This window comes from Sclerotinia sclerotiorum, genomic scaffold, assembly GCF_000146945.2.
Source record: "Sclerotinia sclerotiorum 1980 UF-70 scaffold_17 genomic scaffold, whole genome shotgun sequence".
Classification (NCBI taxonomy): domain Eukaryota; kingdom Fungi; phylum Ascomycota; class Leotiomycetes; order Helotiales; family Sclerotiniaceae; genus Sclerotinia; species Sclerotinia sclerotiorum.
In genome coordinates, this window is record NW_001820819.1 from 499,194 (window position 1) to 524,525 (window position 25,332).

The 25,332-nt window shown below is 41.6% G+C and overlaps 9 protein-coding genes across 9 annotated transcripts; 5 read left to right on the forward strand and 4 right to left on the reverse strand.

The window, feature by feature from the left end:
- Positions 1-1,272: 1,272 nt before the first annotated feature.
- On the reverse strand, positions 1,273-5,075 carry SS1G_11137 (hypothetical protein; the record flags this gene model as incomplete). Its single annotated transcript, XM_001587846.1, has 3 exons — positions 1,273-1,443; positions 1,503-4,207; positions 4,259-5,075. 3 exons carry the CDS (start codon positions 5,073-5,075, stop codon positions 1,273-1,275), a joined length of 3,693 nt encoding a protein of 1,230 aa, XP_001587896.1.
- A 361-nt stretch (positions 5,076-5,436) lies between these two features.
- On the forward strand, positions 5,437-6,932 carry SS1G_11138 (hypothetical protein; the record flags this gene model as incomplete). The annotated part of the gene is made up of 2 exons (XM_001587847.1): positions 5,437-5,668; positions 5,776-6,932. 2 exons carry the CDS (start codon positions 5,437-5,439, stop codon positions 6,930-6,932), a joined length of 1,389 nt encoding a protein of 462 aa, XP_001587897.1.
- A 275-nt stretch (positions 6,933-7,207) lies between these two features.
- On the reverse strand, positions 7,208-7,914 carry SS1G_11139 (60S ribosomal protein L28; the record flags this gene model as incomplete). Its single annotated transcript, XM_001587848.1, has 3 exons — positions 7,208-7,426; positions 7,528-7,726; positions 7,883-7,914. The coding sequence occupies 3 exons, from the start codon at positions 7,912-7,914 to the stop codon at positions 7,208-7,210; spliced, it is 450 nt and encodes a 149-aa protein (XP_001587898.1).
- A 932-nt stretch (positions 7,915-8,846) lies between these two features.
- Positions 8,847-9,046, reverse strand: SS1G_11140 (predicted protein; the record flags this gene model as incomplete). Its single annotated transcript, XM_001587849.1, has 2 exons — positions 8,847-8,914; positions 9,025-9,046. The coding sequence occupies 2 exons, from the start codon at positions 9,044-9,046 to the stop codon at positions 8,847-8,849; spliced, it is 90 nt and encodes a 29-aa protein (XP_001587899.1).
- Positions 9,047-10,061: 1,015 nt separating this feature from the next.
- Positions 10,062-10,323, forward strand: SS1G_11141 (predicted protein; the record flags this gene model as incomplete). Its single annotated transcript, XM_001587850.1, has 2 exons — positions 10,062-10,080; positions 10,193-10,323. The coding sequence occupies 2 exons, from the start codon at positions 10,062-10,064 to the stop codon at positions 10,321-10,323; spliced, it is 150 nt and encodes a 49-aa protein (XP_001587900.1).
- Positions 10,324-13,882: 3,559 nt separating this feature from the next.
- On the forward strand, positions 13,883-15,967 carry SS1G_11142 (hypothetical protein; the record flags this gene model as incomplete). Its single annotated transcript, XM_001587851.1, has 4 exons — positions 13,883-14,252; positions 14,642-14,675; positions 14,753-15,335; positions 15,425-15,967. The coding sequence occupies 4 exons, from the start codon at positions 13,883-13,885 to the stop codon at positions 15,965-15,967; spliced, it is 1,530 nt and encodes a 509-aa protein (XP_001587901.1).
- A 1,640-nt stretch (positions 15,968-17,607) lies between these two features.
- Positions 17,608-18,204, reverse strand: SS1G_11143 (predicted protein; the record flags this gene model as incomplete). The annotated part of the gene is made up of 3 exons (XM_001587852.1): positions 17,608-17,627; positions 17,838-17,858; positions 18,120-18,204. 3 exons carry the CDS (start codon positions 18,202-18,204, stop codon positions 17,608-17,610), a joined length of 126 nt encoding a protein of 41 aa, XP_001587902.1.
- Positions 18,205-20,465: 2,261 nt separating this feature from the next.
- Positions 20,466-20,558, forward strand: SS1G_11144 (predicted protein; the record flags this gene model as incomplete). The annotated part of the gene is made up of 1 exon (XM_001587853.1): positions 20,466-20,558. One exon carries the CDS (start codon positions 20,466-20,468, stop codon positions 20,556-20,558), a length of 93 nt encoding a protein of 30 aa, XP_001587903.1.
- Positions 20,559-21,996: 1,438 nt separating this feature from the next.
- Positions 21,997-24,449, forward strand: SS1G_11145 (hypothetical protein; the record flags this gene model as incomplete). The annotated part of the gene is made up of 4 exons (XM_001587854.1): positions 21,997-22,401; positions 22,477-23,294; positions 23,343-24,120; positions 24,189-24,449. 4 exons carry the CDS (start codon positions 21,997-21,999, stop codon positions 24,447-24,449), a joined length of 2,262 nt encoding a protein of 753 aa, XP_001587904.1.
- Between the last annotated feature and the right edge of the window lie 883 nt (positions 24,450-25,332).

Consider the following 25,332-nt stretch of genomic DNA (forward strand, 5'->3'; position numbering starts at 1 on the left):
GAAGCATAGAAAAAGACTTTAGATTGGGTTAAAATTAGACAGTTTAGACACGGTCTACTTCCGGATAGACGCATGATCAAATGGAACATAGGGGGAAAGGAAACTACCATACAGCTATTTCGGGGCCACAGAATCAGCCCGGGAAAAAAAAAGATATCTTCACTCACCCTTTTCAAAATGCATTCCTATCTTTTTTCAATCCGGAGAACTAATTTACCACTCTCCATTCTACAACACTCAAAGTACAAGAACATCTTAAGACGATACTCCTCTGCTCATCTATCTGTCTAATATTCAAAACACATCCTGAACAACTATCCACTCATCTTATCACCGCACCTCAAAAGTAGTAAGTCATTTAGAATGGACAGACATGCCACCAGTATTATATATCTACTATTTTATACTATTTATCCTCTATACCCCCGGACACTACATATACACACATCCCTCCAACCCCCTTTCACCCTTTCCCCCCTTCCCCAACCCCCTCTCTTCTTCCCCTCCCCTCCTCCCCTTCATGTTCCCACTATCCTTCTCACCTCTTTCCCCTCCCACCAAAAAAAAACCATCGCACCTCCATTAATCCAATAATCCGGTCATCTATAATCTACCAACCAAAATCCCCATCTATTTTCCCACAATATAGAAATAAAACTAATTAATTCAAAAAAACTAACCATTTAATCAATTAATAAATCCTGAGATTAATTCTACCTCTTAACCACCAATTTAATAAATAAATATAAATACCTATCTATAAACAACCTTACTTAACTACAACAAGTTTATATAAGAGGTAACTACTTAGCTAGTTCATTTAATTTACCATCCCAGGTATTATTTATCCATCATATATATATATATCTGAGTCTGGGTTGTTTTTGAAAGTCTAGGAGTTATGTAATCTTACCTAGTAGGTGCTACTTCTTGATTCGTCTTATTCTCCATTTGTTTAAATTTCAGATAATATACACGCTTTGTATGTATATAATGATCTTATGGATCAGTATGAGTATAGAGATGGAGCTCATTTTCTGATCTATACTTAAATGTAACTTGCATTTACATGGGGATAATCTTTAGATATGTAAAAATCTCATATTCGTCAAGATCATTAATACATGAATACATAAGCCGACCAACCAACCGAACACCCGTCATCATTGCTAGAACGATCGTATCCAAACGCCATAATCATCATTATCATCAACCTTCCGGTACCAAAAACCCTAATCCTATGACATGACGAACAGAAACATTTTACATCATTCAAGCACTAGCCTGCACAACCCTAAACCCTCCTTGTACCAACTTGGTAATTTCTTCATTCTTATGTTGTAACAAGCTTAAAGCATACGCTACATCATTCCATTGTCTCTCACTCTCGCATCTGGCTAAACGAGCTGCCAATTTATCGGCAAGTTGACGAGCATGCTTATCCTATATATCATGTCAGTATTTCCCTTTGAAAGGAGATTACAAAAAAGTGGAAAACATACCTTTTCAATAAAGCCAGCCAAGAATTTAATAATTCTCCTGAGAGCATCCTCTTCAAGTTCCTTCTCGGCACTCAACAAACTGAACATATCAACAAAGTGATTGTAAACAGCATTATCCTTAGTGCTCAATTCAGTAAAGAACATTCTGCTCAAATCCGCGATACGTTTGTCATCGTCTTCGAGACACTTAGCCATCTCTCCTAATTGACCCTTAACCTTCACTTGACCAGCAAGAATGAGGAAAGTGAGAGTCATCAAACAAGTCCTCTTCACACTAGCATCCTTGTCGTTCAGTCTTCTGTAAAGGAAATCCGTGTTCTCATCGATAAGATGATTGAAACAGACGGCCATATCGCCAAGGGCGATGACAACATTCGAACGAATGATTGGATCCTTTGATCGCTCCATAATAGTGATGAGAAGAGGAAGATTCGTTTCGCAGTACTCAGAACTGACGCACATAAGCTTTGCCAAGCATTGGGTGGCAGCTGCTTGAAGATTGCGATCCTTGTATGTTGTATTATTTGAACAAATTTCAGCCACAAGTGGACCAAAGTTAGCCAGTAGGGAATTCTGTCCGTATAACAGCTCACGTTCTCTGATATGCGACATGGCATCAGTAAAGTCATCTTCCGTCGTTCCTCCTATCATATCTAAGTCATCAGCAGCTTCCTTTGCAGCTTTATCGTCTGGTGTTTCCGCTGCCTTATTCTTTTCAGCGTCTGCCTTCCGCCTCTTAAAGTCCATTTCGCACAGCTCTAAATGCACAATCTGCTTGATGGCGACATGACCCACTATAAAGAGAAGTTGCGATAAAGCAAGAGAGCCTTTTTGCTTGCTCTCTGGTGGCGCCGGCGTTTCGGTCTCTGTTGGTTGCGCTTCTTCCGGTGCTTTTTCTTCAGTATCCACATCCATCATATCTACGTCCATCATATCTGTATCATTGTCTTCATCCAATTTTGGTTGATGCGGTGTCGTGGCTCGTCGCTGGAATACATGTTTCGTCTTCCTTCGAAGAATCTCTGAGCAAAGATTGTCTGGATGTTTTGAAAGGGCGTAGATAGCACTAATCGCTTGTTCAGCGACTCCATACCACTCCTTATTATCCGACTCCACTTCTATTATAGCGGCTAGCTTTCCGAGAACGGCATGGTCATTGCTAAGCTTTGAAGTTTGCACTGTTGCTTGTCTTCCGGTAGGATTAATTCGTCTAAGCGCGAGGCAGGTGTATTTGGCCAACTGTAAATCTGATCTTCCAAGACTACCCAAACCGATTCTTAACATAGTCTCCATTTCTCCAACCACAATTTCAGGTCTTGCAGTGGCAAGCATACCTAAAACAATGATTGAGCCTCGCCTCTGACTTTTTGAAATTTCTCTCTTTTGGACCCCATAGACTTGCCAGAGCTTTGAGATGACGAGATCCGAGATATGATTCGCCTTCATCATAGTACTTAATAGTTGTTCCAAAGAAGTCAATTCAGCTGGTGTTGCTCCAAATGTTAAACTGATCATGTTGCGTGCAATATAGTTTGCGGCGTCATTTTCACTGTATGTATCAGGGGCTTCAAAAAACAGACGCTTGTAGCAATCAATAAGATGATTCTGAACACCCTTTCCTTCATCACTATTGCCCTTCGTCCAGATGAGACGTAACATTCTTCTAATGCCAAGTTTGTTTTGTTCGATGTTGTAAGCATCGCCAATTTCGAAATAATCCATGGCCTCAATAACTTCGCTCTTATTCTTCGATCCAAGAAGTTGGCATATGATGGTCGTAGCTCCATGCAAAACTTCGATGAATTTAAGGGCTTCAACATAGTATCGCCTGGTCAAAGTCAACTTATTGATTGCCTCTGAGGTAGCAGCTTCTTCTTGTGCTTTCTTAATTGTGGCTATCTTTTCTTCGTCGCTCATAGGTGCTTGAGCCTTCTTCGGAGAATCCGATTCTAGAACTGTAGCATCGTCTAATAGTTGTGTATCAGCTTCCACCCTGGTAGTATCAGCTAAACCAGCCGCCTCTGCTGGGGGCTTAAGTGCATTTAGTTCGGCGTCAACGGCTTCCAATCGAGAATTCCACTCTTTGAAATTTAACTGTGATCCGTGCATGAGACTAAATGGATGAGTTTTGATCAAGGTTCCCAAAAGTTTGACTGCATTTCGGCGGACGTTGCTGCTCTTATCCTCCAAACTTCGTGCTGCCAGTTCTGCGGCTCTCTGTCGACGCTTTGGAAACTTTTGTTCGAGTTCACAGAGCTTGATGTATACTTGGATTGTTCGACATCTACAGTATGGGTTGATATCCAAGAATCGTTCTTCCAAGACGTCGAAAAATGCATTAAGTTGCGATTTATGGTTGTCGCCACGTTCTTCTTGTTTACTCAAGTCTGCAACGAGATTTCCACAAATTTCGATAAGAGCACATCGTACTGCGTAGTTCTCGCTATCCAGTTGTTTTGCCAGCATAGTCATTTGCTTGATGACAAGCCTAGGAGCAAGCTCTGAGAGCTTGACAATAAACGACGATACTGACTTTGGTCCTTTGGTATCATTGCTATTAAATTCTTTATTACTAAGCTCTCGAATGATTTCGTCCGATAATTGAGGATAATCATATTGTTCTGAAAGAATGTGTAAAAACTCGGCCATAGGCTCGGCCAAGTGTTCGAAATATGTCAAATTTTGGACAATGGATATTTGTGCAGCTATTTTATTGTCAGTTCAGTGCCACTTTAAATAGCTAGAAGATAGCCTACCATAACCGTGGCCGTGGTGCTTTACAGCGATGCAAAGCACTTTAAATGCATGCATCCGGATAGGTGTATTCTTTACTCTTTGCTCGCTTTCTAGTACCATATACACAGGTCTGGTAAATAGGCTTATAAATGTATCCCTCTCAGATGTTGTTAGAAATATTTTTGAAAGTTTTAATTTCAAAACCTTGCACATAGTGTCAAGTGCTGTTTGTAATTGGGCAGATGAGTCCCAATTCTCATTTTTCACACTTGTTTTGGTCTTCGAGGTTTTGCCTCTTCCACGAGCTGCCGGGGCAGATGTCGACTTCTCGGCAGCCTTGGTTTCTACTGCTGCGATTGTCCATTGTAACAGGAATCCAAAGATCTCTAATAGTTGTTTATGATGAGCTACTAATTCTTGTTCGTCCGTTTCGAGGTCGTTATGGATGATATCTGCTTCGGCAGAAAGTCCGGAGATTATAAGATCAAATATCTTGCTTAGAGCATGTGTAGGTAGGGCGGAAGAGGATCTAGAAAGTTTGAAGAGTTCAGAATCTGGTTCGGTGGGGTAATTTTGAGTAGATTGAGAACAAATTGGTACACACTTTAGCAAAAATTGCAAGGAATCAAATGAGGAACTTCTAGTTATAGCATCTGGATTCTCTGCAACTGAATCTATGATAGGATTCAATACGCTGTTGACAAGGGCGTTTGTGAGTGATTCGGGGTCATTTTCGCAATCGACAAGGTTGGAATCTGCCTCTGGTGTCGCAACAGTCGCGGGGTCGCTCATATAATGCTTAAGAGCATCATTGATGTCAAAATCTATCGTATCCATATTGTCGGTAATGGCGACCAATCCAGAGTATTGTCGCAGTCAAATACATAAACCGAGAATATTAAGTAGATAGTTGTTGTTTGTATTTGTTTGTCCGAGTGAAGTTTGTGATATCGAATACTCAAATAATTGCTGGGGTTGTTTATTGACTTTCTACTGTTTGCAGACTAGCGCCTAGATTCTGCACCGCGATTTGACCGCGTCAATAATAGACCCCGCCAAAAATCACAGACCGCAAACACTAGATTACTTACTATATTGGATTGAGCGAATCCAATTGAGATTTCAACTTTGATTCAGTGATTTATTTATAAGAATCACATCTACTGACAATCCTATTCAGCCTTTCCGATACAACACAATGGCGACAGCCCGTCAGCGCCAGGGAAATGCCAAAAACACTTTCCAGATTCACGACGACGGAATAAAACAGGAAGAGTCAATGGAGGAAGAGGGTACCGAGAATGAGGAATCCAGAGCCGAGGATGATGATGTGCAAGATGAAGGGTATTCGGATGAATCCGAAGAAAGTGATGATGTTGTTGATGCTGCTACTGCAGAGGACATGGCGAAATTCGAAGCAACTTTCAAGGGTATAAAGGACCGATTTCGGCTGATAAATCGCATTGGAGAAGGTAATAAAAGCACCCTTTTATATCATGATACACTCATTAATGTGAACCAGGGACATTTTCTACAGTTTACAAAGCAGAGGATCTCTTATATGAACATTACGATAATGATTGGGATATTGAAGAGAGAGAGCATTCAACATGGACGTCACCACCTGTGAAGAAGAGAACGGGTGGAATTCGAGAAGTTCTAGACGAATACAATCAACAGCGCCGTAGGCGGAAATATGTTGCTATAAAGAAGATTTATGTCACCAGCAGTCCAACCCGGATCCTCAACGAGCTCGAACTTCTCAACGATCTTCGAGGCTGCGATTCTGTATGTCCGCTCATTACAGCTTTCAGGCATACAGATCAAGTCGTTGCTGTCTTACCATACTTCAGGCATACGGATTTCAGGGAATATTTTAGGAAGATGAAGGTCTCAGAAATGCAGGTATACTTCCGGTCACTCTTCACCGCTTTAAAAGCGGTTCATGCTCAGGGCATTCTTCATCGAGATATCAAACCAACGAATTTCCTTTACGAACCGGATAGAAAAAGGGGTGTACTTGTGGACTTTGGTTTGGCAGAACGAGAAGAAGCGGATTGCCAATCATGTTTGTGTACAAGAGACTATGACGTACGCAAGAGGAAGTTGGAGCATAGCGCGGCCATTCAAAATTTGCCATCAGTCGGCTATCCAAAACATGACAGTCGACCATCAAGGCGGGCGAATCGTGCTGGGACCCGTGGATTTCGAGCTCCTGAAGTGCTTTTTAAGTGTCAAGAGCAAAGAACGAAAATCGACATTTGGTCTGCTGGGGTCATACTTTTGACGATACTTTCAAAACGCTTCCCGTTCTTCAATTCAGCGGACGATGTCGAGGCCATGATTGAGATTGCTACCATATTCGGGGCCAAGAGAATGAAAAGTTGCGCGCATCTACATGGAACGATATTCGAGACAAACATTCCTACTATTGGTCAGGCTGGATTCGCACTCGAGAAGATTATTTTATGGTCAACATGTAGGAATGATGCAGGGCCAGACGGGGCGGAGCAGCCATTGACTAAGGAGGAGAAGTTAGCTGTGGAGTTCTTGGAGCGCTGTTTGGAGCTCAATCCACACAAGCGTATCAGCGCGGAAGACGCTTTAAATCACCCATTCCTTTTGGAAGAAACACGACATGAATTCAAGGACGAAGATTATGATGAGGATGAATTAAGTATGATTCAAGCTTAATGAATGGTGTATTGGCGCTTTTGGCGTTATGTGACGTATGGTAAAGAGTGTGGTAGAAACATTCATTGTGTATATTAGTATTGTGTGGTTGTTAAGATCTTATATGCCAGCGCCTGAGATACTATTACATAGTACTCATAATGAAATTGAATTCACAGACAACGAATAAATGGTTTCATTTCCTTTCATTTCGATAAAGAACTCCCATAGCCGTTGTAGAGCCATTCTTGGTATATGAGAAAAGCCTATAATCCATTCGCTATGAAATTTCCCATTTATGCAACCAATTCAACAACACCACCTGCCTCAGTAATCTTTCTCTCTGCCTCCTTGCTGAACCATCTTGCGCGCACAACCAATGGAATTTCTGGGATTCTACCCTTGCCGAGAACTTTTGAGTAGCCGAGTGGGAGGAGATCTAAGACGGGGACGGTGTCTGTCTTGGAGCCGGAAAGATATTCATCACGCTTCTCGGCTGGGACGAGGGACCAAAGCTGAAGAAGAGAATTAGCAAATTTCTTCTAACGCCAGATTCCATCTCCGATTTCCACTCGATCCCCCAATGTCCAGAATATTATCCAGGGACTAAACGTACCTTGTCAAGGTTGACAACTGGCTTCCAGAAGTGGTTGCCTTGCTTGTGAAAGTATCGCATACCGACCTTTCCGAAGTAACCTGGATGGTACTTATCCATGTTGGTTCGGTGGTGATGTTGACCACCAGCAAGACCACGACCACCTGGATGCTTGCGGTGCTTTCCTACACGACCTTTACCGGCGGAAACATGACCGCGGCTATACAGAGAAAAATCTTGTCAGCTTCAATTCTTTCCAATCCTCCGTGCAATACACCATCAACAAAAACTTCGTGGGGAATTGATCTGGGCGCGCGCGCTCAATCGGTGTGTAATTTGATCGATAGGAATTGCGACTTCGAGGAATAAAACGTACTGCTTGCGGGTTTTGCTCAAATGGGTAGGCATCTTGTCGTTGAAAGAGTGCCGTGATTGTCGATGTCTTTGGTGAGACTTTGGAAGTTCGAAAAATGTTAAGTTAGAATTCAAGCAAGTGTGTGGGCGCTAGTAAGCGAACAAATTATATCATTTTATTGCCTCAGGCTACAAACCTCCACCCCAGTTTCTTCGCCTCTACTTGTCTACATTTTCTTTCATCCTCCAAGTTCAGTTTGTCAAATTCCTATTCATGTTCCCTAAATTGTATGAAGGTGATGATATAAATTGTTCTTCTAACAAATTTGAATTATCAATACAGGTTTGATCTTTCTACAAAAAATCAAGATATGTTAATCAATAGCTGGCAACACCCAAATCTTTTGGAGTTAAAACATCATGGATCGACCTTCATCTCATACAGCCTCTAGAAAACAGTTATTTCACCACGGGAGTTGAAGATTATTCGCAGTCTATTGCTCTATTCTTGCGAGGTACGAAACATTACATTGTTGTACAAGTGTAATTAAAGATGCTCCTAAATACCTTCTTTCTTGGGGCAAGGTCTCCCTTCAGGCTGATTCATCGCAAATGGAATTCTCATGTGGTCAACTATCGAGTCACTCCTCTTCATTTCAAGTTCTAAAATTGGCTCTTCGAGTCCTGCCAATCGGTCTTTACCAATCAGAAACTTCAAAATGTCCAATCATTTTTTCCACGCCATTATTTCAATCTTGTATCTTAACTCAACATCTTGTTTGTTTGATGATTGCAAAATTCTTTGGCGAACAGTGTCAAAATGTCGTTTTGATCTGGGTCACTCAATTCTGTTTTACTGTCCAGACTCTTGTATACACAGTAGGATCCATGCTAGTATAGACCAAACACATGATGGCAAGCAGTCATGATACCCAGCCCAGAACGATTTAAGGACACGAAAGCACAAGCACATTCTCAAGAAGTGATTATGAATGTATCCGTGGGATATCGTAAAGGACGATCGAGAGGCAAGGTTCAGGGCGACCCTCTTCTCCTGATGTTGAAATGCCTTCTCATCCATCAGATTCCCGCAACATTCATAATTCCCGCCAGTACGTATATGAAAATAGCATGGAAATCTCCCTGCTTTATGGCAGTACTTACTTTGTGTGAATGCTCTCGCCATTGGGCATCGCTTTGGATTTTGTTCCCCTTGATACGAACGCAGCCGGGTCGCCATCACGTCAGCAATGGTTATCAGATACGGCACTGTGTTTGCCTATGCCATTTTCTCACTATATGCTGTCGCTATAGAGTAGCTTACGCTTAGCATTCATTCTTACCTAACGGGCCTGGCAAGCTCCGTGCATTAAGGTCTATACACTGATATCTTCAATTTTGAAGTACTTGGTCATGCCATATTCGCCATACTCTCGGCGTTGTTCTCTGGGTAGGAAATCTCAGGAAAACCTCGGCACTACTGTCCTCGTTTTTATCAGGCTGATGGCTCTAACAGCTGTTACACCATCGGTCACTTTATCTGTTATTTCATGCTTTTCTATTGAAACCCAACCTACACAAGTTCCAACGCTAATAAGCCAGAGCTCGGTGAGATACTACTATTCAACGTTTTAAGATGTGGACCGACTTACAGAGTGTGCAGCTGAAAGCATGGGAGTTATTCCTTATATTCTACCGTCCGAAAATTCATCATACCACTTTAATTTATTGGGGTCCGACCATGGGATGTTAGGAGTCAAAGGGGCCAGAAACCGAATTTCAACAACTACTCCGCCTGGTTTCCTTATAACACAATAATGCCCTATATACTTCAATTCCTAGGGTCTGCTTGTAGGAACAGTCAATTCATTGCCTATTGAAATAGTTCTTTAGAATATATTTTCTTCGATTTGCGCACTTGTTAATGATTCAAACTTTTCTTATAGCAATTGAACCCTTGGCACTACCGTACTCTCTGATCAACTTTTTGGGCCACTCCGGATCAAAGATAAAATTACGGGTGCAGATCTCACGTCGCATCTTCCCATGCTCACCAGGCAACAAGGCTCAAGAGGTGAAGTCCAATGCCGAAAACTGCAATCAAGCAGCCGCCAATATTCAAACCATATGACCTGAGTTTGTGATAATGGATGCTACCGCCATTGACGTCGCCTCATCTAACCAATGTCACTACATCAATCATGACTCCTACATTGCATGGTTCGTTGCTCTATGCACTCTTGACGGGTAACATTAATCAATATGAACAGGCTACTGAAGATACTGGAATACTTCAAATTGACGAATCGTCTAGTTTGATACTAATAAGAAGTGGATTCGACACGTATGAGGATTTCACCAATAGTTTGTGGGAGCACAATTATTGTTAGAGGCCATGGAACAGAAAATATTACTTCCTACTGGAATCGTGCCAATGCTTTACGTGGTCCCACTCGCCCATAGTTTGAACAGCAAAATTATCTAGCGAATGCTGAGAGTAAGCTACTTACCAAACCCTCACTTCATGTATCGCAGTTGGAACTTTGGATCAGACAATTTAGGATCTTTAACAAAATATCACATTTCAATGCTCAGCCTCAATTGGCGTAAGTCATTTTCAAACATTTCAGAGTTCTGCCGATAACCCATTAAGGTTCGACCAACTTCATTATTCCTTTCATTTTACAGTTGACATCAAAGTAGTGGCAATGAGCAACGTTAAGGTCAGTCAACATTTGCCCTATTGCAGACGCCGATGGTAATGGCCACCCTGCAGCAAACAAGTTTCGTCGACGTAACCTGCAGGAGATCAACAAACACGCACTAGTGCAACTCGGTAAGCTTATGCTATCCTACAGCATCACAGAGCTTATAAAATTAATAAGTGTCATTTGGGCATCTTATAATTCATGAGCAACGTCGTCGCTCATAGTACCACTTTCTCAGTTCTAGTTACCGCAGTGCGCTGTTATCAACTAGGTGCTTTAATGAAGTTTCATTCGATGGGCTCACTTCCTCTGGATAAGGAAATGGTGAAAACGAACTTAAGTCGTGGAGGGCTGGAGAAGGGTGCTGCGGAGGAAATGGTGGAGATGGAAGGGAGTGTTGATGTCAAACATTTATGTTTTGAATTTGATGACAGCGTGGTGAGGTTGAGGAAGGGCGGAGCATCTATTTGAAGAGCTGGGATTAGGACGAGATGAGAGGATGGGTGTTTTAGGGTGTAGCTTTCGGAGGACTGTAGACGGACATGATGTACATGCACGTAGAACTGTTCTGATCCTTACATACTATTAAATAGTCAGAATTGAGTTGACTGATGGGACATTAAATAGACTGAATATGAGCAAAGATATACTTAGCATTATGGCGGATCTGTATCTCACAAGAAACCTCGGTTCAACAATATCATGTCATACCATGATCTCTTCTCTTCCCCGAACCCATCCCCAATGATATTTCCACCTCTTACCAAAGCACTTTCATTCCCTCTTCTACCCACAATGATCAGCCACAACTAGTCATTGCAGCAGTTTGTCCCCTTTGCTCTCCATCATATCTTCTTCACCATCTTATAAAAACGAACATGAAGAGAAATTACCTACCTACCTATCTGCCCATCCACCCGCCCACTCACCTACTCACCAACAGTAGCCCAACCCTCAAAAATGCCATCTCCACGGAATCTTTTCCGAGAAAATAATCTCTAATAGAAGACAAATCCATACACACCAATTAGGTAATACCATCCCATATCATACCATCCCATCCCATCCATAGCAAAAGCATCATCCAATACCCATCTAAAGAGTAACCTTACATTCAAGAGTTCCTAAAAGTAAATCCTGCCCTCTCAATCGCTAGCCTACTACTCAATCAAGCACATTAGTTCAACTTCAACTGTTCTAGACAATAATGAATCCTATCGGAAATTATCTCGGTATCTCGGTAAGAAAGTTTTTCTTTTCCTCGCATACACATACATACATGTACTCTGTATATACCTCGTTCCTAGTACCTAACACCCTGATAATAAACACAAAAGGGATAATCCCATTATCAAAGGAAAAAACCCAAAATATAAAAAAATAAAAACCTTTTTATTCTCCGCGCGTGACATTCCCGCGTGAACTAACAACTAACGACTCCGTATTTAAAATTTATTGATGAGAAAACTCCCCGGAGAGTATAATATAACCCTTAATCCTTGATGAACCTAGATTTCTACGGAGTAAAAAGTAGCTCGGCAAACCTGCCTTTTTTATTCATTTGTGATCAAATGATGATCACTTTTCCACTCATCATTTAGAATTACAATCGGTACCGAGCGTCCACCTCATCCACTTAATCCTCTTTATTCACCTCATCTAGCGACCTCATCTAGCGACATCGGCAACCCCGTCTATTTTCTTCCTAGTAAATATCATTTACCCAGCACCCTGCCATCTTGGTATATTGACATTCTGGAATCTCGAATCTCGAATCTCGTCCAGGCGGTCACCTAAATCATCTGATTTGATATATTATCTTATGCCTGGTAGAGAAAGCAGCGAGTTTTTTTTGGTTTAGGTTTATGTTTTGATTTGCTTTGCTTTTGTGTATCTAGCTTAGATACTTATTAATTGCTTAATTTGCTTGATGCAACATTTGATACAATACTTGATAATTAGATCGAATTCGGTATTCAAAGTCCACCAGCTTTGCCAGACAAACTATGGAGTACCTATGTTGTTATAATTTACCTAATATGTCATGGCATGAATGATAGCGGGGTTAGAACCCCGCGTTTTGATGGGGGGAAGGAGTTGTCATCAGTCATTAAATTCGTAGTAAGGTTACTTGAGAGTAGAAGGAAAGGAGGTTTCTTTTCTATCAAATGATTAGGTAAGTATTGGAATATCTAACTTAGGTACTCTCTCATTTCTTATATCATTCATTCTTTGCTATATTTTGTACATGATTTTCATAATATGCAGCACCAATTAAGTACACATATTTACCGGATATATAACCTGACTCGAGTAAATCTAGAAAATCTTGTCTTGATACAATAGATGGACAAAAGTCTGAATATCCATATTGGATATTAGACTCGCCATATCTCTCCTTTCGAACTCCTCCTCGACTCTCCTTCAAGTACACACACACATGTATATATATTACCATGCCTATTCTATCCTTTACTACTAACAAGCTGTTGAAAATCGCTATTTTATATATATATCCTCAACCTAAACAACATCCAAACCCCAGTCCCTCAACATCCCCTCACTAAACCCCTCATATCGAACCCAACACCCCACCCTCGGCCCCAACATCCGAATCAGCACTGCACCGGGAATAAGCTTCTCCTCCAACGACAACCAAACAGGTCCAATTTTCTATTCAATTCCCGTTCTAGATCCCATTTCATGAATCATGAATCTATTCATCAAATGGAGGGAGAATTGTAGATCTTTTGGATTCGTTTTGTATATTTTATCTCTCATTCTCTAAACTTTTCAGAACTTCTCTTTTCACCATCTCAATATCTCAATATCTCAACATATCTCCTTACAGTTCCCCAAACTATTAAATTATCAACAATATCAACTCCCATCTCTCCATCCCATCCATCATCCAAAAAAGAAATAAAACCAAAGTTCGAGTCATAGCCGCATACCCCACCTTCTAAGCTCTACTTCCATACATCCATACATCCATATATTTTTCAAACCAATACGAACAATTCTTTTATCATTTCCAGATTTTCTCGGAGCAGAGGATTCACTTATCTTATCCATCTACCTATCGATGACTCCTCAATCTTTGAAATGAATGAAACAATATCTTTGATTGAAGGTTGTGGGATTTGAAGTTCTTGTGTATATTTTGAATATTTCGGAAATTTCGTATTTTGTTTATGTGTAGAAAAAGAATTACATCTCTTCTTCTACCTTGCCGAACTTGGATTTGGATTTGCATTGGGGATAAAGTATAAAAGCCCTATATACATGGGACTCAATTGGCAGTTTAAGCCAAAATGTCGACACCCAACTCCAATCCCAATTCCCATCCCTATCCTCAACCCCAAACTCAAACCTCCAATTTTATCCCCACTACCAAATCCACATCCACATCCACATCCAACACCCCCAGTATCTCCCACTCCCCCTCCCTCTCCACCTCCTCAAACCACAAAACCATCGAAATCTCTCCAAACCCCTCCAATCCAGATGCATACACATACGCATATGCATATCCAGACCTAACAACCAGCATTGAAGAAAAAGAAACAGTAATTGAAGAAACTCTAGCCCACAGAACAAGAACCAATGGAACTCAGGTGACGACGGCGAGTTGGAGGGCGTTAGGACCGCCTCCTGATGGGGGTTTAAGGGCTTGGACTCAAGGTGTGTTTTTGTGATTTCTTTGGTCCTTTTGGGGGGGTTTGTATGTGTGCGGGGTAAGGGAGAGGTGTTTGAGGAAGCGAGGGTGGTGTGATGAGGGGAGGAGGAAGAAGAGAGATGAGAGACTAGGCTAGGATTCTTTGGGCTTTTGGTGGAAGTGCTCAGATATTCTAAGTGTGTTTTTCTAAAGACTTGTAAGTGCAAGTACAAGTACAAGTAAAGTACAAATGGGAATATGGATGCAAGAAGAAAAAGGAAGTGAAGAAAGATAAAAAATTATAATAAACACAAATATATTCATATATAAAAAGGATTGGGCCAGATGCCAAAAAGAAATAACTCTGGTTCACTGCTAGAAATCATTAGCACATCACTAACTTCATAACATCCAGTGATCCTCAGCCATTTGGTCATCATGAACACATGGTTAGTAACCCCCTCAACCCCCTCCCCCACACCCAAAATCCAAACACTACCTCCCAAACCCACCTAACAAACACCAGGGGCTTCATAAACTCCTTCGGCGTCTTCCAAACCTACTACGTAAGCACACTCCAACGACCCGCCAGCTCCATCTCCTGGATCGGCTCCATCCAAATCTTCCTCCTCTTCTTCATCGGAACCTTCACCGGCCGCCTCACCGACGCCGGATATTTCCGCTCCGTATTCCTCGTGGGTACCATCATCGGACTCGTAGGAATCTTCATGACATCCATCTCCACAACCTACTGGCAAGTCTTTCTCGCCCAGGGAATCTGCATGGGTCTCGGGAATGGCTGTTTATTTTGTCCGGCTCTGGCAACCTTAAGTACGTATTTTAGTACGAAGAAGAGTTTGGTGATTGGGATTGCCGCCGCGGGAAGCGCGACCGGTGGTGTCATTTTTCCTATTATGGTCCAGCAGTTGCTACCGCGCATTGGATATGGATGGACGATGAGATCTCTGGGTCTTATTCAATTAGTGTGTCTAGGAGTTTGTAATCTGGGTATTAGACAACGGGTTCCTCCTAGAAAGAGCGGTGCATTAATAGATTATGCATCGTTCAAAGATATTCCCTACATGTTATTTGCGGCTGGGATGTTTTTCGTAAGTCACCTACCTAGCAATTCGTATTGCTATCAATACCCTATATACGTACTATCAACAAAACACAAACTAAACCCACCACAAACTAGAATTTCTGGGGTCTCTACTTCGCCTTCTACTATCTAGGCGCCTACGCGCGAAACATCATCGGTCTCCCCCTCCCAGAATCAATAACCATAATAATCATCCTCAACGCCGTCGGAATAATCGGACGAATCCTCCCCAACCACCTCGCCGATCGCTTATTCGGTCCACTAAACACCCTCCTCCCTATAACCCTCATCAACAGTCTCCTCTGTTTCTCCTGGATAGCCGTTTCCTCCCGAACAGGTCTCTATGTATGGGCAATCATGTATGGGATTTTTGCAGCGGGCATTCAAGGCCTCTTTCCAGCTACTTTAAGTAGTCTTACGACGGATATGAGGAAAGCGGGAGTGAGGATGGGAATGGTTTTTACGGTGGTTAGTTTTGCAGTTTTGACGGGGCCGCCGATTGGAGGGGTGTTGGTGCAGAGGATGGGGGGAAAATATGAGTATGCGCAGGTTTTTGCGGCGGCGGATTTGTGCGTTGGGGCGGGGTTTTTGTTTTTGGCTAGACGGGCGCGGTCGAGGGTTTGGGGCGTGAAGATGTGAGGGAGGTGTGGAAGGTTACTTGCTTGGCCCCTGGGGTATTGATTGTGTGATGTGTGATGGATGTGTGTATGTCGTCATATGTCATTTATGCGGTTATATTATAAAATCTTATTATCTACCTACCTACTATACTATACAACACAATACCTATAGTAATATAATAAACTTTATAATCTATTACCTACCCAGTGCCCACCCACGGTCCATCTATCTACCTATCTTCCATGACCAATCTCCAACCTCCAAACCCAAACTCCCCAAAAAAAATAAAAATAAAAATAACCTCAACTTCAAATCCGAACCTAACCTGACCTAACCTCACCTAATATATCATCGGATATCCCCGGGAGCTTAAATAAACTAAACCTAACTTAACCAAATCAAACTTCCCTTCCCTTCCCTTTTCATAACTTACCTTAACTAAACTTAATCAGAACAAGTACAAGAACAAAAACTAAAACTAAAAATCCCTCTAAAATTCTAAATTCCAATTCTACGGAGTACATTTCAATACCCCGGCTCGTCAAGTTCAATTCATATACAAACGGAGATACATATAGCTCCGTACATATATACTCTACATACACATACATATATACCACCGTACATACATATTCACTAAGATTAAACCTTCCTCTTCTGGACGTGAAGATAGATGTGAACTTTTGAAGAGAACCTACGAAACCTACTAGGTAAATTCGTACCAGCCTCATTTTCTCAGCCATCTATCTATTTCAGCCATCTGATCTAAATCCTCTAAATCCTCTAGGCCATCTAAGCAATCTAAGCCACACGAGATGATGAAGTATCTAATTCATTATGAATTATGATAAACAAAGATTTTGATTTTGATTTTTGATTTTTTTCTTCGCTCTAGAGTTAAGTCGAGTTAGGTTGAGGTTTTTATTATCTATTTACTTTATTATATTAATAAACTATTGATTTTTAAATTTATTATTTTTAAATCTTTTTTTATTATTCAAAGTTCTTAAGATTGAAATTAAAAGAGAATTATTTAATCTTTTTAAGGGTTTTAATATATAATTTAATTTGATATCAGTAATAATATAAATAACATAAATTAAATATTAAAAAAGTTCAAAAGATAAAAAAATAATATTTTTTATTTATAAACATCTAACCGTATTAATAAGCCCCGAGAGTTGTTGCTGAAATACAGTAAAAAATAACATGTATATAATAACTTGAAGGAATTCAAAAGAACTACTACAGCGACTACTCACCGATAAGTGAATGAATGAATCACACAAAAACACCCAAGTAGAAAAAAGCTTTCAACCTACATCAAGACTAAGCCCAATCCATAGATGTGGAAGCCGTTCAGATCCCAAAATGGGATTTCCCTATTGCATCTGCATCAACTTGGTAAGGCGGGGGGATCCAATTGAGGGATGACCGAAATATCTCGGTGCTACTCCGAAGAGGGAGCTCCATAATATGACCGAGGGAGCGGCACGTGACTCGCTGTACTTGTAAGGGTGGAGCCGCAGAGGTGAACTTAAAAGGAATAATAAATAAACCTTCGAGGTTGATCTCGAAAAGGTTGATCTGAAGAAGTGGAGTCGTGAAAGGGTATTGACACATTGGCCGCATGACAAGCATGCACTTGAGCTAGTTAGCTACATAAGCATAACTAGTACTGCACTAGTCGACATTTCAGTCAGCATTGTATCATAAGTCCAGGGTCCATTCTATTTCCTTTCATAAAAGTGATGGTAGGTCGCCGATTATTGCTCAGTAAACTCACTAACTCACTAGTCATGGGTATGACCGTTTAACGGCCATAATCAACGATCATCAGGGCAAATTAAATCGAGGAAATAAACCTTAAGTGAATCCAGGAACGTACCTACAACTCTATTCCAGAACCCTAGCCTGGGAAAATTACTTAGCAACAGTTCATATGGAGAAAGGGTAACTGCAAAACTTCAAATTGCCATAGTAAAGCTCTTCCGGGGACGCAACGTTGTGTGACTTTCGATAGGTGGGTGGCTGGAGCGCTGTTGAGACAGGCATGTCTCTGCATCTGCAGGCATTTGCCTGTCTTTGAAAATCTTTATAAAGTCTTCACATCTGCCAAGGTTAATTACAAGCTTCAACCCACGAGATCATGTCCATACTTAAAAAGTACCTGGTAAGTAAGGCTTAGCCTGCCCGTATGCAACTTGGAAGCTTGCGAAGTCACCGAACACTCGGAATAATGTGGACGATGACATTTTGGCAACTTGGTGCTCTTGTTCTCAGCAGAAAATCTAGCATAATGCTGGCAAATATCTTGCTTGGAATTTGCTGGGTCGTGGCTTTGCGTTATCAAATCGAAACGGAGGAATGCTCTCCGTGACTCTATTACTCCGCACATCTGCTTCTTTCATCCTTCTAGAAAGTAGATTGTCATGCATGCATTGTAAAAGCTGTGAGTCCCCAATTAATCTTGTTGTCTCTGCGCTTGTTCAAAGTACTCTAGCCCTATGAGTGGCGGACGACAGGGATAATTGATGGGCACCGCATAATCCTTCACCCGTCATCTGTTTAAAAATATCACCAATTCCATCGTCTCTCGTAGTCTCGTATACACTTCGTACGCCATACGGTAGTCGCGGTAGCTAAAAATTTTGATTCGATAGATACTTGGGATTCTGGAGAGAGATGAATGGCGGGGCGGCGGGGTGATGTTGGAAGTTTGAGACATGTCATTGAATTTCTGAAATGATTCAAAAGTGGAGGCTTTTGTGGACGGGAAGACCCATCATACGATCTTGCTTCCCTTCTTCTCAGTCGAAACGTGTGCTTAGGTACCTGGACAGATCGTTGCTTAGACCCCTCTCAGGGAAAAGCTTATGCAGCTGTAGATTAAACTTTGTGATTTCTCCCTTGTTGTACGATGGAACCCAATCACACAGTGTCTATAAAAGTGTGTAAACTTTAAGAAGCGTAGCGTACAATGCGAGGGGGTCCCTTTTCGTCCTTCAAGTCGCTTCCATGACGCCGAAATCATTTAGCGGTCAAGATCAAACGCAATCTCACAAACTGGTGATATATGAGATGATATTCCAAGCAGGATATGGAGTAAAGCGTCGAACCTTAACTGGTAATATCCAACGCCCAGTGTTTCTTCAGCTCGTTACAGACCATTATTAGTGACAAAGTTTGTTGAAATGAGTTATGGAGACCTGTCAACGGGAGAGCATCATGCTAGGTATGATAATTGGTGGATGAAATGGGGGATTTCGGAAGTGGTCAACCTTTGAATGAAGCTTTTATTGATGGGATAGATCTGGGATGTAATCTTAGATATGGACATGTTTCGGCATTGTGCGACCAATTTGGGATGCGGGTTCATGACTCGTCAGATAAAGTCTATTTGTTGACGTACATTTTGTTGCTGTACGGCATGAAGTTGAAGAAGGTGTATGAGATGTCAAGATAAGATGTCGAGGTGGTGAGGTGCCGAGGTCGCTCTACTTGTGTTGAATTGCGGCAAGCGAGTAAGTGAAGTACGAAGTAATACGTGAGTAATAGGTTTGCGTGGTTGTTCACCCGCCCTGACCGTAGAAATTACCTGGGTAGCTGCATGTAGGAGAAAAAACTCTAAATTTTTATGAGGCATGAGGTATGAGATATGAGGTGTGAGATAATGCACGAAAACGTAAGTGCAACCCTATGGAGTGCACACAATATCACATTTCATCATCCACTTTTGACTGAATGATGAATTGATGAACTAATGCAGCGAATGAAGGCAGATACCGAGATATCCCATGCTAGACTGTCGAAAAGACTGGACCCCAAATTGGAGGAGGTTGAACAAATTAATTAATCGAGTTTTATCCTCCGTAGATCTATTTTGTAGTCCCGTACGTACAACGTACGTCCCAGTGTTCAAATTATACGGAGATCTTTGAACAACTACCCAAACAACTTCAACCGCCCCTCAGATCCATAAAGACTAACAGCATTCAGCATACACTCACACGGTACTCTCAGACATTCAATCTCCCACCCTAAGCGTGAGAATCCGAATTGTGGGATAGTATCATGAAATTGTGCACTACTAAGCAAAGATTCCCACTATGGAGAATTAACATGCAGGTGGCATTTGTGGTATTTCTACTGGTACAAAAGTCTCCTGCATCGGAGTACCGGTAAGGCGCTTTGCCTAACAAGTGTCTGGCTCCTTTTTTGCTCTCGGTACTTTCTACCAGGGTCGAGATATCTGACCCATTTTGACCTCAAAAGAAAGGTCACGACTCATTACCATCAAATATCAGCCTAATCTCTGAATCTCAATGCTAAAAGACCTGCTGTCGCTGGCTGTCGCTAGCTACCGGAAAAGCAGAACTCTCCGCCGGATATCTGACATGCATACCCTATTCGAGCAAGAATGCACACAACAGTGATAACACACACACATAATTAGAAATAGAATGAACTTAACGGTTTTCTAGAAGCCGCCGTCCCCGCCTAAAAAATCTTCGAAATGGCGGTGCGTCAATGCATAAGTCAGGTCCTCAATGATCTCTTACTGAATGAGGTATGGACTTCGACCGTTCTGTGTGATGCATATAACTAAGTTTTTCATATGTATGAGAGAGATATCAATAAGGCTAGTAATAGAAACAAAGGGTCCATCTTATTAAAACTAGCATTAATAACGGACACTTTGAACTTTGATAACTGCTCAATACGTAGGCATGTATGACGAGATGCTTGATATCCTCGATAGAAATACTCGCTACTTGCTACTCTAGAAGGATCCTCGTCGGTTAATGATTAAGTCTCACAACAGCTATACAAATAAATACCGTCCTGATACATAAATGTAATTGCTGCTACTACGTGTATTGTTCGACTCGAGAGAAGACGATTGATCGATCTGAGTATATCGTCTGCAATCTATGGTGCTCACAGTGAAGATGCGGACAATTGACTTGTTTTCACTAGGTTATCTTGTCAAGTCAATTATTACTTCTTAGCAGTCCTGACACTTTCGAGTCTCTCGCGAGTTTCATCACATACCAGTAGACAAAGTATAGGACAAAACAGCCTCGACCAAGAAATCAAGAAATCAAGCTCCAATATCAATATCCCACATGGTGCAAAGTATAATAAAGTTCTGTCAAAACCTCAGATCAAAAAGAGTACCGTACTGCCCTTGTATCACCATCTAATCAGGGATCGCCTCTCATTCTCTCACTCTCCCATTATCACTGCCATCAAGACGCACAAGTACAATTCCCACAGTCCTTCCCAAAGGAACCATTCACAAGCCTGGACCCCCTCGAACCCCCCGACCCCGTCCTCTACCATCCATATATCCATATTCGACCGATCCCAACTTGTCCCAATTGATCATCTCAAGGATTTCCATTTCTCATCACTTTACTTTCTCCCGTCCCCAAAAACGTCAAGCCCTCCCTCAAAGTGACAAGGGTGTACATCTGTAATAACCCTGTAGGGATGTGAGTATTTGTCCCTCATCCCCCCGATATATTCAACGTCGAAGAATCCCAAGATCCAATTCAGTTGCTTGCACAGTACAAAAAAGACTCTTGAACTTTAATCTTATACCTACGACCCAGGTACATATACCGGTACAACTTGGCCTTTCAAACAAACTTGCTCTCTATTCAATTGGTTTCCGCTCTGATAGGGAAGAAGGAAAGAAAGAAGTATATTTTCTAATATAATTTTTAAAACGCGCTTTCGAAGAGGGGTTCAACCTATTTATCGTTTATCATTCAATTCTCCAGTCTCCATTCTCCATTCTCTACAACTACCGGCCGGTGCTAAATTCACCCATTGTCACGTCTAAACCTCGATCCGAAAAGAAAAGTCAACCAAACTCCATCTCCATACCGTTGGAAAAAAAAAATTAAAGAAAAGATCGAAACACCCAAGAGAAAATCCACTCTCCCTTCCAGTCTCCCCCAGTTCAACCGGACTTGCACCGGTATACATCCTCTCCGACCAGACATAAAAAAAATCATTCAGGGATTTCTATTGGCAAGATGTCCGGCTACCCAGCACCGAATGGTCACAACAACAATAATAATGGCTACAATCCCTTGCCTTTGCACGGCCCATCATCAATCCCATCACCAAATGATCCGTTGATGTCCCATAATCAGCAGATTCAACATCAACACCAGCATCAGCACCAGCACCAGCAACAACTCGGCATATCTGTCGCACCATCATTTCAATATGATCCTCAATCAATGGGAGCTCCACAAGGTCAGCAATCGCCGCAAATGCCCCCACCAATGCCACAATACAATGATGGCATGAACAACGATCACAATGGTTTACCCGTTCAAACTGGAACACCAACATCTATGAATGGAACCGGAGAAGCTCCAAAGGGAAATAGATTAAGGAAAGCATGCGACTCATGCAGCATCCGAAAAGTTAAGGTGAGTGGAGATTGTGGAATTTCCTTCCAAAGCTTCGATTGCGGGGTAAATGCTAACAATTAATTTTCTCGATAGTGTGATGAATCGGGTCCTCCATGTCGAGCATGTGCAGCATTAGACATTCCATGTACATTCGAAAGACCAAGTCGTCGAAGAGGTCCACCAAATCGACATGCGGAAGCTATAAAAAAGAGAAGACTCGAATCTCCAGGTGGTGGACCTTATTCCTCTCCGACATCACCAAGCAATGTTGCCGCGACTCTAGCATCATTTTCTTCACATGCAGTTCTCTCTGCTGAATCGATATTGCCTTTCCCTACTCTCGAGCTTTTCATCGATGACTTCTTCACTTACATACATCCACTTGCACCTTTCCCACATGAGCCTTCCTTCCGAGCGGCACTCAAAAATAGAGAAGATTTACAAAATCCATCATTTCTCGCATTGTTGGCGTCCATGGTTGGGATATTGGTAGCATCATTTCCTAGAAAGCCCAGGCTACACTTAAAATCTCAACACCGAGAACATCTATTTCCAAACTCACTCGCCTTGGTTGAAAGATGTCACAAGGTGGCAGTTGAAGCTAGGGGACCTGGTTACCTCGATAAAAACCTTTCGGTGTACGATGCAGCTACAAGTTATTTCTTAGGATTGTCAGGCGCATATACATTCAATTGGAGACAATGTCGTTTGTATTTTGGAGAGACCTTGAACATCATAAGGATGTTGGGAGCGCATAGAACCAAGAATGCAGGTATGGTGACGACTATGGGTCATCTTCCTGCTACGTTTGGTGCAGAAAGCCCTCAGTATGTTGATCAACCCGAACCTATTGATTATATTCGTCAGGAGATGGGTAGAAGACTATTTTGGGTTATGTTCGTTGGTATTCGGTAAGTGATTTCTGTCCTCTTTCTAAAAGTATTCCACTAATAAATTAGATCAATGCAACAATTAGGTGCCACTTTTGGTGAACTTTTAATTCCACCACCTACTCCAAATGAACCATATCCTCCACTTCCAGTGGAAGTCGATGATGAGTACATCTTTCTAGATCATATCCAACCACAGCCCGAAGGTGTCCTATCAAGCATCACCGGATTCAATATGGGTATCAAGATCTATATGACATGTACACCTCTCGCAACAATGGAAGTGGCATATGGTATCGATCAAGTCTTTGACTTTAAACGTCAAAAAAGAGTACTCTCACAATGTCTCGGTGCTGCAAAGCATGTTCTGGATCAGTTACCAAATGAGTTGATGCTTCTACCAAACTCAGAATCAGGTGAGTTTGGTCAACGAGACGAAGCCTACTATCCACCTTTGGAAAATTTTCCAGGTGCTCGTTCGGGTGGACTTGAAGGACGATCCTGGAACGAAATCCCAGTAGATGAGAAAAGAAAAAGACAATACGAAATTATGAAATCCAATATTTACGCCAGTCAGTTAGCCACCAGGTCATATATCGTGGAGAAATATTGGAGCCTTGAAGACGCCCACGAACAGCTTAAAGCTAAATCGGGTGGTTCTGAGGAACCCAAACTAGGATCTCCGGGTCTTATGGCAACTGGTTTAGATGCAGTGCTACCACAATCAGCAACAGAAGAATCGATGGAGTCTGTTGTTATGAATGAAAGAGAAAGTATTGTGAAGGATTTGCTAAGGGCGCTGAGTTGTCTTCAACAAGTTAATATGGAGCCAAATGGTGGCAGCTTTGTTCGTCTCCCCTTCTCACCTTTTTCCAATAATTTTACATTCGGTTTTACTAATAATCATTATTATAGGTCAACAAAATCCGTCAAATAGCTTCTACCTTGGTCGATACCCCTCAAAACCGCAAAGGACCTTTCGCATTACGTGCTGAGGAGTACCTAGGCAAATTCCTCGATATCTTAATGAAGCTCGAGAGAGCTAGCCCTAGTGGTGCTAGGAGTGAAAGTGCCGATGGTGTGGTTGATGAAGAAGAAGAATTAAGCAATTGGGCTGATCTCAGAGAATACCAAACGAGGTTCGCTCAATCAGGAGGATTTTTGAATGAATTGTAAAAACAAGCTTGGGTTTGGGGGTGGGGCAGGGCGGAAGGGGAAGATATGATTTTTATGCGATCGCAATGGAACGGTACGGAATATGTGTAAAAGGGACTTGGCTTGGGTACTACGGGCGTATATCTTTAATTGATTGTAAAATGGATGGATGGATCGTGTGGGACGGATTTTGTTGGTTGCATACATAGATGAATGACATGACATGGCTGTCATGGGCGGGTGGGTGGTACGGAATATGTATGTATGTGTGTATAATTCAGTGAAGGAAACTTGAGATCTTAGGTTCATACGCGGCTGTCTGTCTGTCTGTTGGTGTATGTATATCAAGACTTTCATAAAAAGGATTATTCAATCAATCAATCATTAGGATGATGGTAAATTAAAAGTTTTATATGTATAGTTTGAGGGTTTGAGGATTAGTTGGTGGTGTGCATGTATGTATGTATTATAGATTTTGATGATTTGGTAAATAAGGGTGGGTAGTTACATATATAGAGAGAGAGAGAGAGATATTTTAAATTATTTTATAAATAAATATATCTTGTATATATGAGGTGTCGATATTTATTAATAAGTGTGTTATATAGATTGGAAAGATAGAGGGGGATAGAAGGGGTTAGAGAAGGGGTTAGAGAGAGGGGTAGAGATCGAGAAGATGGAGAGGAAGAGAAAGATAACTTTTCAATTATTCACTCACTCACTCAAGTATCTACTCACTATAAACCAGCAAACCCAGAATTTTTTTGGAGTACAATACTAAGTATATATTTCTACATGACTTTCAGCTACCGAGAAAAAAAGATACCATCCGTCCGATTCCGATCCACGAATAGATAGTAAATAGTAAATAGGTAGCTAGCCATTCTCCTGGTATTTCCATGAT